Below are 16,197 nucleotides of genomic sequence, written 5' to 3' on the forward strand. Positions count from 1 at the left end.
CCCCAAAACCAATGTGTATGGGGCAATGACCCCCACTGTGGGCAGCAGCAAGATTCGTTTACTCCCCCAGAGCAACCCCTTCATATCTCAGACCTCCTTAGAGCCACTTCAGGCAGTGCAGGACTGGACATCGGTCCCTCCACCCAGGCAGTCCTAACACCCAAGATGGGGATCCAGGCCCTCCCTACTGGGGTACATGGGCCATTGCCCCCAGGCACAGTTGGACTACTCTTGGGACAGTCTAGTACTATCCTTCGAGGCATCCAGGTACACCCTGGTGTTATAGACCAGGATAGTGAGGGAGAGATTAAAATAATGGCATCAGTGGACAGTGGGGTTGTTGCCATCCCAGCAGGAGAACGGATTGCTCAGTTACTCCTCCTCCCTACAGCTCCTTGTGAGGCTCAAAAAATTAAAGAGAAAAGGGATAACCAAGGTTTTGGAAGTACTGGCCCAGCAGTATTTTGGGTAGCCACCATGGAGAACCGCCCCCAGCTTACATTAAAGATAGAAGGCAAGTCCTTCAAAGGCGTTTTAGATTCTGGCGCGAACATTTCTATCCTCTCAGATAAATTCTGGCCCCCTGCCTGGGCCAAGCAGGAAGGGAAGGTGACCCTCCAGGGAATAGGACAGGCTGTGCCACAAAAGAGCCTCAGAATGCTAAAGTGGCAAGATTCTGAGGGCCACACAGGGTTTTTTCAACCATATGTTTTGTCTGGCCTCCCTACCAACCTCTGGGGACGAGACCTCCTACGAGAAATGGGAGTGGTCCTCACCACCCAGGCACCCAAGTCCAAAAGCGGGGCCCCCCCAGCAAGGGATGGGCTGGAGTCAGGGGAAGAGACTAGATAAACTAGAGCAGGAAGAGGCTTGTCCAGTGGCATCCCCCCCTTTGAATACCAGGGCCCCAGGGAACAGGAAGGATTTTAACCATTTTTAATGAGGGTCACTGTTGCACCGCCAGCCCCCATACCTATCACATGGCCATCAGATGATCCCGTATGGGTGGAACAGTGGCCCTTACCAGCAGAAAAACTCCAGGCGGCTCATCAGCTAGTTCAAGAACAATTGGAGGCGGGCCATCTGGTCCCCTCCACGTCCCCCTGGAATACCCCCATATTTGTAATTAAAAAACCATCAGGAAAGTGGAGGTTACTACAAGACCTGAGGGCCGTAAATGCGACCATGCAGCCCATGGGGGCGCTCCAGCCTGGCTTGCCCTCACCTGTGGCCATTCCTAAAGACTGGCATTTGATTGTCATTGATTTAAAAGATTGCTTCTTTTCCATTCCCCTACATTCTCAAGATAGTCCTCGGTTTGCATTTAGCCTTCCTGCAATTAACTTTAGGGAGCCTGCACTTCGCTTCCAATGGGTGGTGCTCCCCCAAGGGATGGCTAACAGTCCAACTATATGCCAGATTTATGTAGCTGCCTGTTTAGATCCCCTCAGGCGTAAGTTCCCTGATCTTTACATTATCCACTACATGGATGATGTTCTTTTGGCTGCAGCCGAGGAGAGGCAATGTTACATAGCCTTTGTAGAGCTACAAGAGCTCCTGGAGGCCCGTGGATTTATTTTGGCTCCAGAAAAGATCCAAAAGAGACCCCCTTATACTTACTTGGGTCATCAAATTCAACAAACTGGCCTCCGGCCCCAAAGACTCCAAATTGATTGTTCAAATTTAAAAACGCTTCATGACTGGCAGAGATTTTTGGGAGAGGTGCAGTGAATTCGCCCTTCTCTTTCTATTGAAACAGCGGCTCTTAAACCCCTTTATGATATTCTTCCTGGGGATCCCGCTCCAATTTCCCCTAGACAGATTACCCCAGAGGCCAGGAATGCCCTACAATTGTTGTTAAAAAGTATAGAGCAAGCCCACCTTCAGCGTATAGATTATGGACAGCCTCTTGTTCTGGTTGTACTTTTATCTAGCTTTTCGCCCACTGCTGTGTTTTGGCAGACTAGTCCCATTTATTGGATACATTTGTCAGCCTCCCCTAAGAAGGTAGTGGCCCCCTACTATAATCTGATTTTACAATTGTTATGGAAGGCACACAAGTTTAGCATCCAAACCTTTGGAAAGAGTCCTGATAAAATTATTCTTCCTTATGATAAAGAGAAGATGGAACATCTACAGACCTTCCATGATGGGTGGACCCTGTTTATTACATCTACAGGTGTCAAGTTTGATAACCTTTATCCCAATAGCCCCTTGATGTCTTTTTTTAAACAACATCCTGTGATTTCTCCCAAGGTTTTAAAGGAGAACCCCCTAGTTGGAGCTCGCTCAGTCTTTACAGATGGTTCCTCCAAAGGTTTTGCGGTGGTGGTTTCTTCTCAGGTGCAGAAGAGGGTACCCATAGGGCAAATGTCAGCACAAGCTGCAGAGTTGTTTGCCTGTTTGATGGCCTTCCAAATGTTTGAGGGGGAGCCCTTTAATTTATATACTGATAGTGTCTATGTTGCCAACATTGTCAGACCTTTAGAAACCTCTCCATATGTTCTTCCAACCTCTCAGATTCGTTCCTTATTAGTTCAGCTCCAACATCTTATTTGGCAGTGCATCTACCCTGCTTATGTGGGATTTATTCGTGCACATACTAACCTTTCAGGACCCCTTGCCCAGGGCAATCAATTTGCTGACTCCTTGACCTTCCCTAGGGTCTTATACACTCAGGAGCAGCTTGCCCACCAGCTCCATGAGCGATATCATCTAAATGCCCGCTCCATTAAATTTCATACTGGGTGCCCCCTATCCATGGCTACACAGATTACCTCTCAGTGCCCTGACTGTGCCCCTTATCATAATTCTCCCAATGAGGGGGTAAATCCCCGGGGCCTCAAGGCCAATCATCTTTGGCAAATGGATATAACTCACCTGCCACAGGCAGGGAAATTGAAATATATGCATGTTTTGGTGGACACGTATTCTAAACTGATTTTTGCCTCTCTCCACTCAGGAGAGAAGATTAAAGATGTTATTTCTCATTGCCTACAGGCCTTTGCCTACATGGGCATTCCTGATGCCCTAAAAACGGACAATGGCCCTGCCTATGCCAGCAATCGCTTTGCTGCCTTTTGCAGGGAACATCACATTGTCCATTCTTTTGGTATTCCTCACAACCCCACCGGACAGGCCATTGTGGAGCGCACCCATGCCACTCTCAAACAGTATTTTAAAAAAATAAAAAAGGGGGAATATGTCACCTCCCCCAATATTCAGTTATCCACCATACTTTATATTTTAAATTTTTTGACCATAGACAGTAATAATTTGTCTGCTATGGAGAGACATTGGAACAAACCCTCCCAGTCTTTGGGATGGGTCAGATAGAAGGATTTGATTACAGGAAAATGGCAGCCACCCACTCCCCTACTAGCTAGGGTCCGAGGGGCTGTTTGTGTTTTCCCTCCAGGAAGTGAGAAGCCTATTTGGGTCCCCGAACGGTGCATCAGGCATGTTGACCCCGACTCTGCTCCCGACACTAGGAATGCTCGCCATGATAAAAATAATCTAAACATTGCCAAACTCAGGTAAGGGAAGTATGGGCACTGGTGAGGAAAACCCCTCCCACCGTTTTGATGCCAGTTAGTCACTGCAGCTCCCCATTCATCGCCTTTATAGCACTAATAAATACATTGGGAGTGGCTGCTGCCAACAAGAGAGTCTGAGTTTCCCCCTCCTAAAAGGGGAATTTCTGCTTTATTAAAAATATTTAATATCTCCATGATTAAACCATCAGTTGAAGGGTGGATTGGATTAAATGTCTAGGCCCTCACCTAACAAAGGTCAAAAAAGAAAGGGAACCTAAGATAAAAAGTTGCCCTCAGTTAGAGGGTAGATTGGAAGATCATCCTCAATGGGAAGATAGATTAAAGATGGGTAAATTAAATAAACTGGTAACAGTTATTAAATGAGGTATTAGTATTCAGTAAAGAAAAAGACAAAGGTATATAAAATAAAATGTTTGGTTACATTTATATGGGGTAGGTTATTGAATTTTGTGAGTCATCTCTAAAAACTTTTGACAAAAGCCTGGCCTTCCACTTTACATCTACAGAATTACAAGGATTGGGTATGGCTGTAGCCCCTGAGTGTAGCTCAAAACTTCTCTAATAAAGAAATGATGAGGGACATACAGGACTTTTTCAACCTTTTGTCTTAATTCAAAGATTGACTGGAGTTGTTCTGTTAAAGAAGTTTCAGTTCAACAAACTAATCATAACCTAGGCAAAAGGAGAGATATGTATGCATGGTCTGTGTGTATGGATGTGGCCATGTCAGTATGTATGAAGTGTGAAATGTAAATGCGTGAATGTTGACAAAAGCAACTGTTCCAACTGCCTTGGATATGATTAAAGGGATACTTAAATCCCTTCAAACAGTTAAAAACTACCTAAATCGATTTAGATATAGCCAAAAGAAACATCCAGTCAGTCGGTTAATATTTTAACAAAAAATTCAAGTTAAGCCCTCAGAGCCAGTCAGAGAGAGAGAGAGAGAGAGAGAGAGAGAGAGAGAGAGAAGAGAGGTTTTTTCAGGGAACTGTCCTGCCACTTTGGCAGGCCCCCACCCCCAAAGGAGGCTGTGTAGATGCAAATTAGGCCTTGTCAGTTCAGATGCAAATGAGGCCTTGTCAGCTAGTGAGAGCTACAGGTTAAAAAAAAAAAAAAGGGACTATTTGGGATATAGTATAGTTTACAATCCTTAAATGATTCTCAAAGGTACTTAATGGTTATGTCCCTTTTAAAGGACATCTACTAATACTTTAAATAGTGATCCCAATTCATCTAGATAGTTGACTAAGGAGGGTAGACAAATCCTTCTACTGTTATGGTCCAACTTCAACAGTTCAAACAAAATTTAAAAATAAAAGGGAGAGTAATGTCCCCAGTCCCCACATGATTCATTAAATAGTCCACTCCTCATTTAAAAATTTTTTAAATGTAAATGCCAGTGAGGAATCTGCTTCAGACAGATTCTGACGTAATGGAAGTTAAACAACTATTGCTCAGGTCAAATGGAAACATCCATACACTAGACAGTAGAGAAGACCCTAATTTGGGGTCGAGGGCATGTTTGTGTTTTCTTACAGGAAAAGAATAAAGCTTCAGTAGCTGTCACAACATTTGGTGAGATGCATGGAGCAGAGAAAACTGGACCTGAGACCGTGGGAGCCTGCTCAAGCCAGTTCGAGATCTCCTAAGTCGGTGTTCCTGACCCTTGATGTCATCAAATCTACAGCCCGAGAAAGAAATAAAAGTCAGTTCGAGATTTCCAGTTTCTCATCAGGCTTGCTACATCAACCTCCTGGACCCGTGAGTTTTCATACCAAAGCCAACAAAACTGGAAGATTAGCAGCTAGCCTTTGATACACCTTAAAACAACAGAATTCATTTTGCCAGCTTTTCCCTTTGGGGGAAAAAGGACCCATTTAAAACATTTGGACATTAGTATGGACTGTGATGAGTGGCAAAAGCCTCTTTTCAGTATTTGAACAGGACATGGTCACTGGAAATATCAGACTTGGTAGTTCCTGTTTCTGGAATCACACCTATGCCAGTATGTTTTTCTGGAGAAATGTGGTTTGTCCTGGTGCGACAAAAAGACTTTGACTCGGGTTACATGTTCGGCTGATACTACTGACATTAAATCGACAGACTACATCACCACAGAAACAAATTGGTACTCTGTAAATAGTGCAACAAGCCTCTTGTTCATATTTTTTAAAATGCTACATGTGTAACATCAATGATTGTACCTAATGTATCTGTGCAAGTGCACTATCTAATGCTTTCCTAAGTAGATCTTAAAATGATTGTAAACTTTATCACTGTTTTAACCGTCAAATTGTAACTATAAATCACCCTTGTAGCAAAGAAAGGCTGGTGGTAGAATGCTAAGGCCCAGATGGGGGGGGGGGATGGGCAGGTGACAGAGAGGCGCTATGTCAGTGGGGGTCCTAGGAATGGTAACAGTGACAGTAGGCATTCTGGCTTCATGCTGAGTTCAAAGTGCCTTAGCCCGTGGCAATCCCAATAGCCATAAAGCCTTATTACAGATGATTCTAAGGTTGGGGTCTCTCCAAAGACTGGCAACCTGTGGGGAAGACCCCCTCCCACCTAAGACAGGGGTTCAAGGTCCCCCAAAGACGGGCCAGGGAGGGTGACCTACTTGACCTAAGCCAGGAGTGCCTCATTTAAAAATAAAAAGGGGTGAATTGTGGGGACACCAGACCTTGAGCAGAAACCCACTTCCCCTTCGGCCTGGGAGCAGGCTGCTGTGAGATAATGTTTACTGAAAACAATTCAGTGCTATAAAGCTCTTGATAGGGCTCAGATAAGGGCTTGCTCACTGAAATACCATGACTTTGACACCCCCTATGGCTAGATGCTTCTTCCTGCCCCCCCCCTGCTGTGTCTCCCCAATTCTGGGGCCAGAGATTAAACCACCAGCCAGGAGGGTGAGAAGTCTGGAAAGAATTGTATGTAGATGGATGACAGAAGTCCTTAAAAAGGGAAGCTCTTTTTTCCTGGAGAGACTTCTCTCTCCTAAGCGGACTTGGAATCTCCTCCTAAAGCTGACTTGGGAAGCATAAAGTTTTTCTTAAAGCAACCAACCGGTCTCTGTGTCATCTATCCCGCCACCTCGCTACATTCTCGGATGCAGGCCGCACAGCAGGTGCGACAAAGCAATATACAGTAAACCAACAGTCAGCATCAAGCAAAATGGAGAGAAACTCTAAAATCAGGAACAAGACAAGGTTGTCCACTCTTTCCATATCTCTTCAATATTGTGCTTGAAGTTCTAGCTAGAGAAATAAGACAACAAAAGAAAATCAAGGGGATACAAATTGAAAAGGAAGAAGTCAAACTTTCACTATTTGCAGATGATATGATAGTTTAAATAAGTGACCCAAAAAACTCTACCAGGGAACTCCTACAGCTGATAAACACCTTCAGCAAAGTGGCAGGATACAAGATTGACTTTAAAAAATCAGTAGCTGTATTATATACCGAAGATAAATGGGCTGAGAAAGAAATCAGAGAAATATCACCCTTTACAGTTGCCACAAACAACATAAAATATCTTGGGGTAATGCTAACCAAACAAGTGAAAGACCTGTATTACAAGAACTTTGAGTCTCTAAAGAAATAAATTAAAGAAGACACCAGAAAATGGAAAGATCTCCCATAGGATAGGTAGGATAAATATAGTAAAAATGGCAGTCTTACCAAAAGCAATCTACAGATTCAATGCAATCCCCATCAAAATACTGGTACAATTCTTCACAGACCTTGAAAGAATAATACTCAACTTTATATGGAAAAACAAAAGGCCCAGGATAGCCAAAACAATCCTGTACAACAAAAGAACTTCCAGAGGCATCACCATCCCTGACTTCAAGCTCTATTATAGAGCTACAGTCCTAAAAACAGCTTGGTATTTTGACAAAGAAGCTAAAATTATACTATGGAATAAAGAAAGCATCTCCAATGAATGGTGCTGACATGACTGGATACTGGCATGTAGAAGACTGCAGACAGATCCATGTATATCTCCATGCACAAAACTTAAGTCCACATGGATCAAAGACGTCAACATAAATCCAGCCACACTGATTTAGAAGAGAAAGTGGGAAGTACCCTTGAACAAATTGGTACAGGAGACTGCTTCCTGAACATAACACCAGTAGCATAGACACTAAGATTGACAATAAATGGGCCTCCTGAAACTGAGAAGCTTCTGTAAGGCAAAAGACACAGTCAACAAAATGGTTTGTCTTTTTGTGACTGGGTTACCTCATTCAGGATGGTTTCTTCTAGTGCCATCCATTTGCCAGCAAAATTTAAGATTCCATTATTTTTTTCTGCTGAGTAGTACTCCGTTGTGTAAATGTACCACATTTTCTCTATCCAGTCTTCAATTGAGGGGCATCTATGTTGCTTCTAGGTTCTTACTATTACAAATAATGCTGCTATAAACATAGTACTCACTCATACATGTATTTTAGACATGGTGCAGGTGAGTACCAGCCTGCAATCCCACTGCCAGAGAGTCTGGGAAACAGGGAGGACCCTAAGAGAGATATGCATGGTACCCTAGAGTTGCAGAGAGGAAGGAGTGATGAGCAAAGGGGTCAAGACCAGGCTGGAGAAGCCCACAGAAACAACTGACCTGAACAAGGGGGAGCTCATGGGCCCAGTCTGCTGACTAGGAAACCAGCATAGGACCAATCCAGATGCCCTGAACGTGGGTGTCAGTTAGGAGGCCTGGGCAATCTATGGGGCCTCTAGTAGTAGATCAGTATATGCATATATATACATACCTAGTATACGAATAGACTTTGGGAGTCCATTCCACATAGAGGGATACTCTCTCAGCCTAGACACATGGGAGAGGGCCTAGACCCTGTTCCAAATGATATGACAGACTTTGCAGATCCTCCATGGAAGGCCTTACCCTCCCTGGGGAGCAGAAAGCGGATAGGATAGGGGGTCGGTGGAGGGGCAGGGGAAGCAGGGAGGGAGAGGGAACTGGGATTGACATGTAAAACAAGACTGTTTCTAATTTAAAGAAAAAAAAAGAAAATGTATTTGTCAAACTACCACAGAAATACCAAAAAAAGACAGTTCTGCTTATTATTTGAAATTTGATTTCAAGTCTATAACCTCATCAATGAACTTAGCGTCTCACTGTCTCTGAAACTATCCACTGGAAATAAACAGAATTTCAAGCTTGCTAATACATATGCTTAATTGAAAATATATGGGGAACCTATATAATTTTAGTGATTTGTATACATCTCCAAAGACTAATGGTTCATTGTCTTGTCTATGGATGGGATTCTGATAATTAATAGGTAAAGAATTTTTTCTAGAATCCTCCTATCTTAGCCAGACGACCCAATAATTAGGTTACAGGATCATACAAACATTCCATATTCATTTCCCTGAGGGAAATGGTCTGCAATGTGATTAGGTAAGTGTGGCATAGGGTGACATCTATCATACCACCTCTGTTCTTACTTAATAGTTGTAGGTCCTTGATATCTCAAAGCCTTAATTTTTCTTTATCCTTATCCATCCTTAATAGTTCCACCTGAATTTCACTACTTTTACCAGTTCCTCAGCATCCTCATATCAGCCTGAGATCCCTGCGTATCCTTCATTCCACCTATAAACTCCTCTGATCTTTGTAACCTCTTCTTTCTGTGTCCATCCATAGCCTTACGGAACCGGAGTGTAGCTTAAGGATAGAGAGCATGCATGCCAGGCACAGGGTGCTGGGTTCAGTCTCCAGTATTAAAACTAAAGAGATTGTAAGACTCTCCCTGTATGCATGTGCACATCCCATAGAGAATGGTCTTTTTCAGTGTTTTCTGAAATCATCCTTCCACTGTCACAGATACTAAAAATCCAGAGAAAAAGAAAAAACAATTTTCAAAGCATATTGGCTACAAATTCCTTTCAAATATAAAAGCGTTTATGCAACATAAAAATAAAAGCAAAAGATAATCAATACCCTTTTTCTTATCTATAAAAAAGTATATTTTTAGGTGAATTTACACAGTGCCATTGCACATAAACTAGAGTAATTCCTTAGGAAGAAAACCAAAACAGGATTCATCACCCTATGCATAATCATCAGTTTCCCTTCCAGGAATCTAGTCTATGCTTGTACAGAAATATAATGTTGAGAAATATGTCTGTGTCTCTTGCATATGTGGGGAAACTGAAATTAGCCTTCTCATTATCCTGGGATGGTTAAATGAAATTTAACCACACACAACTATTTCTAATTTGTATATATTTGGGTGAAATGGTGAAACAACAATTAATTGAAAAAATATTTTTTTAAAAGTTTAACATTTAAAGTTATTTTCTTCTTGGTACAGACCAGATGTTAACTAAGGTTTAAGGTTTGAGAGGGGGGGAGGGAGGGAGGGAGAGAGGGAGACAGGGAGAGAGAGACACTGTATGTATGTCTATGTGTATGTAGACTCATGTAGACTCAAGATAAACGTCTGGTGTCATTCCTTATGTGTCATGCACTTTGTTTACTAAGACAGGGTGTCTCACTAGCCCAGAGCTCACCAAGTAGGCAAAGCTGGCTGGCCACAAGCCCCAGGGAACTATCATCTGCCTGTGTCTTGACTCAGTGCTAGGATGCACCACCACTCCTGGCTTTTTTTTACATGGATTATGGAGATCAAACTCAGGACCTCATGTTTGCAAAGCAATATCCACTGAGCTCTCTCCTAAGCAGTGATTAATGGTTTTGGTTTTTGTGTTGGTTTTTAGCAGGAGTGGTGATAAGAAACTACAATAGTTACATGACTATCTAGTAGTCCCCCCCACACACACACACACCTTCTGTTGTGAGAGATCATGCAGTAAGACCCTTAGAGTCTTGAGTACCTCAGGCCCAAGGGAAAGCAGTCAAATCCAGAGCCAGCTAAGAGCTCACCAGAGATTAAGAACACATCTCTGTTCTCATTCATGGAGTGGACAGGGAGTGAAGACTGCTCCTAAGAGGGAATTAAAATCCAGAGGGAAGCTTCTGCATTTCTCTGTGCAGCCTTTGGGAAATAACTGGCTATTTTCAGAACCTAGATAGAGAAAAGGAAAGAAAGTGGCCAGGGGTGCAGCCTTCCCCTGGCTGCCGACTACATTTTCCCAAACATCAGATAAGAGCTAACCATTGTGAAGAACAGAGCCCACAACTCTGTGGGCATGCCCCATGGGTAAGCACATTCCGGGATTATGGGAAGGAAAGCCACTGGAAGCAGTCTCCTACAGCCAGAAACTGTTCTTTTCTTGGGAGGGTTAGTCAAAAGCAGCAGCTAGTTGATTCTTCCTTGGCTGAGTCAAAGAAACTGAGAAACCACAAAACAGAAGACATGGTGGCCTAGTATTTAGGAACAGCAGAGAAAGTCTGGAGTTCTGTAGTCCAACTGAGCCTCTTAACTTAGGTTCCAGGAGCTCTTTACCCTAAACTGATCCCAACATGATTGTATGTCTCTTTAATCAAATAAATTCATGCTCATGGAGCTAGTCATGAAATTTCAAAATAAGACTTTTATGTTTCTGATTACATGAAAGCAAAAGCACATGACATGCTTACAGACGAACCCATTAAAAACTAAAGTGAAAGACTATTCAAAAAGAGAGAGGTTAGTCATTCAGTTAGTAAAGAAGCCTAAAACTCGATTACAGCTTTATTGACTGAACTAGTTCAGATACAAATCAAGAATGGAAACTAAAATCCATCCCTGGACTCAGATTCTTTCATGACAAATAGTCGCTATTTTGACTTGCCCTGAAATTGAGTATATGTTCTCCTTTCTGTTTTAGAATGGTGATATAGCATACATTCAGAGTACACATCAAACAGTTCCCAGTTTTAAAATTCTGAATTGACTAAGTCTCTGTCTATTTAACCCATCCCTGCACTTCTGTAGCATCCTCTGAAATGTAACAAGCACACTGAAATGTTTCCTATTTGTGAGATGTGCATTTCCATCAATATGCTACCCATATTGAATTCCATGGAAAAGCATCTGCTGTCATGTAAGCCCCTTGTTTTCTGTTCTATACACCTTTCATTTGCAGTAAGCATTTTTTTCTGTTTTAAATATGGAAAAGAAGGCTTCAAGAAGGTAAGTAAATTGCTCAGAGTACATTCAAGGTCTGGGTTGACAAATCTGACTTGTTAGACAGGCTGTCCTGAGCAGCCTTCTTAGGCACACCTTCCCTTCACTATCATGGTTGATCTAAGGCAATTGTGCATTTATTTGACCCCTGAGGAAGCAACTTTGCATGTTAACACTCATTTACACATTCAAGCATCCTAGTCAAATATTTAATATAAAAATATTGCAAGTTATTTTAAGATTCACAAAATGTGCATGCTTCTACTCTATATCTGGCCAATGTCTAGCCATTGAGTAAGCAAAAGAACTCTTAAAATAAACTGTGTTTTGGAGCCTGAAGCAGTAGCCTCAGAGACTACATTGGGACTGACTCCTATTTGGTATGGAAATGTAATGGCTAGTCCTATTTTAGACAAAAACTAAAATGTATGTTTGTTTCAGATAATTTGGAAGTTTACAAGAGTTCCCTCAATACACACACACACACACACACACACACACACACACACACACACACACACACACGTTATAGGTTAAAGATTCCATAAAGGACTTTGGAAAGGGTAACCTGAAATTGACCTTGAAGGATGGGAAAATGTCCCTAGGTAGGAACAAAAGCAATGAAAAAATATCTTGGCTGTAACAGCTGTGTGAAGAAAGTTACTGTGCCTACATGGGTGTGGTTAAAAATTCACTATGGAGGATTTGATGAGAAAGGTCAGGAAGACACTGAGACACTGAAGGGCACAAATGGTATTAGGAGCTCTCAGACTCTAAACAATGAGGATGTAAATAAGGACTTTCATCAATTACATCTGAAAAGCAGAAAGCAGACAAAACCAGTAAAGGCAATGTCTGGGGCTTTGCTGCCCTAGAGACCAAGGATTCTGATGCAAAGAAGGGCCTTCCTAATCCCTTTGGTTCAATCCATTCTTGTTACTCTCCAATAGCAGATGGTAGAAAACATCAGTGAAATTTACTGTAAGGGAACAAAAAGGACTTCTGCAGTCAAATCACAAATGGTGCCCAATATTTGCTAGGAAAACTTACTGACAGTAGTCTTTCCCTAGAGTAACTGTTCTCAAGAAGTTGTGTCTGTTCTTCATTCTGTTTGAGCTTAAAGTCCAGCAACCAGAAACGTGAGATCTTTTTCTTTAAGAGATTAGGCCCATGTCAAATCTGTGTGTGTGTGTGTGTGTGTGTGTGTGTGTGTGTGTGTGTTTCTGTCTATCTGTTTGTGTGTATCTATAGCTGTCTGTCTGAGTCTGTGTGTGTTTGTGTGTGTCTGTGGGTTAGTCTGTCTGTGTGTGTCTACGTGTGTGCCTGTGTGTCTCTCTGTGTGTGAGAGTGCATGCATATGCACAGGTGCATGTGTCCGGTTGTGCATAATGACAGTCGGAGGACAACCTCCATTATCCATCCTCACCTTTCACCTGGTTTGAGGCAGGATCTCTTCTGTTTTGTCTACAAACTGTGTGCAGCTGGCTGCTGGCTCCTGAGCTTTTGATTCTCTGTCTCTGCCTCCCATCTCACCACAGGAGTTCTGGGATTACAGATGCCAGCGACTATGGCTGATTTAATGTAGGCTGTGGGAATTTAAGCTCAAGTCTACAGAAGTGCTATACTCATGTACCATCTCCCTTAGCCCCTGAACCATCCCTCCAGCCTGCATCGCCCCAACCACTGCGTCACATCTTTATAATTCTAGCCCACTAGCTATTTTCCTAATGGGACTGTTTCCTTGTATCTTTGTCAGGCTTTGATAATTGATAACTTTATTTTTAAAGCACAGTATGTATGTATAGAGGAATATATATTTCATACATATGGAAGAAAATTAAAAGTACCTATAATCCCATCTACATAACAATCAACAGGTACTTCTCAATTTAAGGATATACTTCTATGTGCCGCCCACTTTAATAAAAATCAAATCATAATTTACCATGCCTCCTGGTATCCCCTCACTTATTATATGATATAAACATTATACTAGTAAATACATATAATTATTAGTACATATTATTCTAACTTATATGTTAGAACATTAGTACATATAATTAAAATTTAAGCAATGCTTTATTTTCATTGACCACACGGCTCCAACTTTTCATTTAAAAAATTGAAACAGCTAATTAGTGTACATTATTGATATCAATGTTATTGACTGATCATAAGAAGAGCATATAGAATTACTGAATGAACACGTTATTTTTATTTATATTTAAATGTTACCTGGAAACCATTTCTGATATTTCTTTTTCTTTAGGGAAAGTTCCATGAAATAAACTTCCTAGGCCAAAGGGATGCATAATATTGGGTATTTTTATACCACATTTTGAAAAGTCAGTGGTAAAAACTCTGAGCATGCCTGTTTCTGTATTTAGCAATGGGTGTCATCATAGGTAATTCTTATAAATGAAGTAACATAGTGATCTCTCAAGTTGGCATTCAGAATTCTTCTTTGTTGTAGGTGCTACAAGCGATCAAGAATGGAAATGAAGATCTACTCTAGAGCTGTCAGAGGCATTATCTCTCACAGGAGCAGAAACCCAATATTAAGAGCTCCTCTTCCTATCCCATACTCTCAAGCATGCTCATTTATAACAATGCTTGTTCAGTACCCAGCTCCTTCTGGCTCACTGGCATCCCAGGACTGGAATACCTGCACATCTGGCTCTCTATTCCCTTTGGTTCCATGTATCTGGTGGCTGTGGTGGGAAATATCACCATCTTGGCAGTGGTTAAGACAGAGCGCAGCCTGCACCAGCCCATGTATTTCTTCCTGTGCATGTTGGCTGTCATTGACCTGGTCCTGTCAACTTCTACAATGCCCAAACTATTAGCTGTCTTCTGGTTTGGTGCCTGCAGCATTGGTCTGGATGCCTGCTTGGCTCAGATGTTCTTTGTCCACTGTTTTGCTACTGTTGAGTCGGGCATCTTTCTTGCCATGGCTTTCGACCGCTACGTGGCCATCTGTGACCCACTACACCACACATCAGTACTTACCCATGCAGTGGTGGGACGTTTGGGGCTGGCTGCACTCCTCCGAGGAGTATTCTACATTGGACCTCTTCCACTCCTAATTCGCCTGAGGCTGCCCCTTTATCGGACCCAAGTCATTGCCCACTCATACTGTGAGCACATGGCTGTGGTCACTTTGGCCTGTGGTGACACAAGAGTCAACAATTTATATGGAATGGGGATTGGCTTCCTGGTATTAATCCTAGACTCACTAGCTATAACTGCCTCTTATGTAATGATTTTCAGAGCTGTGTTGGGATTGTCCACCTCTGATGCCAGGTTTAAAACTTTAGGGACATGTGGTTCTCACATCTGTGCCATCCTTGTCTTCTATATCCCTATCGCTGTTTCATCTCTCACCCATCGCTTTGGCCACCATGTGCCTTCCCACATCCATATTCTTTTGGCCAACTTTTACCTCCTCATCCCACCCATTCTCAACCCAGTTGTCTATGCTGTGCGTACCAAGCAGATCCGAGAGAGACTTTTGCATATTATTAAGTCAGGAACTCAACCCAGGAACATATAAATATTTGGTGATGATTATAAGAGGCTCTTCTTAAGTACAGAATCCCTTGATATTTCTGGGTGCTACCTAAACAAATGGTGGGGATAAGAGCCTAAAAGCAATCCTAAAGACGATTTTGTTGAAGCATGCATTTTCTATGAAGTGTGAATCCAATATCTTGAAGTAGAGAAGAAAGATAGGGTGATAATCTCCTGAATTGTAATTCCTTAAAAAAAATAACAAAAAAACCTATTCAATTTTGTGCAATATTAAGCACAATAAGCATATAAGCCTTGCAAACTGAGATCATCTTATCCTTCACTTTTCTGGTATCAGATTTCCTGTTTCTCTATGACAGGGGTAACCAATCGCAACTTCTAAAAAGTAGAATTCTATTCTAAAACCTTCTCAAACACAATTTAGACCATTTTGTTGAAAACTTTCAGACATTTATTATATTGGCAAGCTTTTCTTGAGTTGTCCTTATTCATATGACATTTATCGCTCAAAGATGGGAGCAGCATAAATATGAGAAATTTAATGTAATAGGACTTATAATGGGGGTTTTACTCTTCATAGGAGTTAAAGTCTTTAAACCAAGTCATTCCTCCATTTAAACAGACAAGGTGGACATGGAATACCACATCTCCCAGAGCTAAATGGGGAGCAAGTAGGGGATAGGAAAGGACACTGTAAGATTCCATTTCAGAGGCTCCAAGATAACACATGTGAGGAACAATAGTGTCACTGAGATAGCAACGGGACTGAAATAACGAAGGGACAAAGGAAATGAGGTAAGAGTGGGATTGACATGAAGGAGATTGGGTAATATAAGGGTCAAAGGTGAAGAGAATAGATAACAACCTTGTGGTGGATAAGCCTTGAAAGATCCTCTGGGTCTCTTTGGGGGAACTTTTCTTGCTACCTTTTGCTATGACATAACCTTTTTGCTCTATTTCTTACTGATCACCAAAGTTCCATAAAGAGACTTTAGTTCAAAACACAT

At 41.9% G+C, this 16,197-nt stretch overlaps 1 protein-coding gene across 1 annotated transcript; it reads left to right on the forward strand.

Annotated features, from left to right (window-relative positions):
- The first annotated feature begins 14,252 nt into the window (after window positions 1–14,252).
- LOC101825744 (olfactory receptor 52M1-like) lies at window positions 14,253–15,212 on the forward strand. The gene has a single exon (XM_005074135.2). The coding sequence runs from the start codon at window positions 14,253–14,255 to the stop codon at window positions 15,210–15,212; it is 960 nt and encodes a 319-aa protein (XP_005074192.1).
- Window positions 15,213–16,197: the final 985 nt, after the last annotated feature.

This window comes from Mesocricetus auratus, unplaced genomic scaffold, assembly GCF_017639785.1.
Source record: "Mesocricetus auratus isolate SY011 unplaced genomic scaffold, BCM_Maur_2.0 Super-Scaffold_4256, whole genome shotgun sequence".
Lineage (NCBI taxonomy): Eukaryota > Metazoa > Chordata > Mammalia > Rodentia > Cricetidae > Mesocricetus > Mesocricetus auratus.

What these genes read in the sequence shown, in the direction of transcription:
- LOC101825744 (XM_005074135.2), top strand. Translation starts at nt 14,253, where the DNA reads ATGCTCATTTATAACAATGCTTGTTCAGTACCCAGCTCCTTCTGGCTC.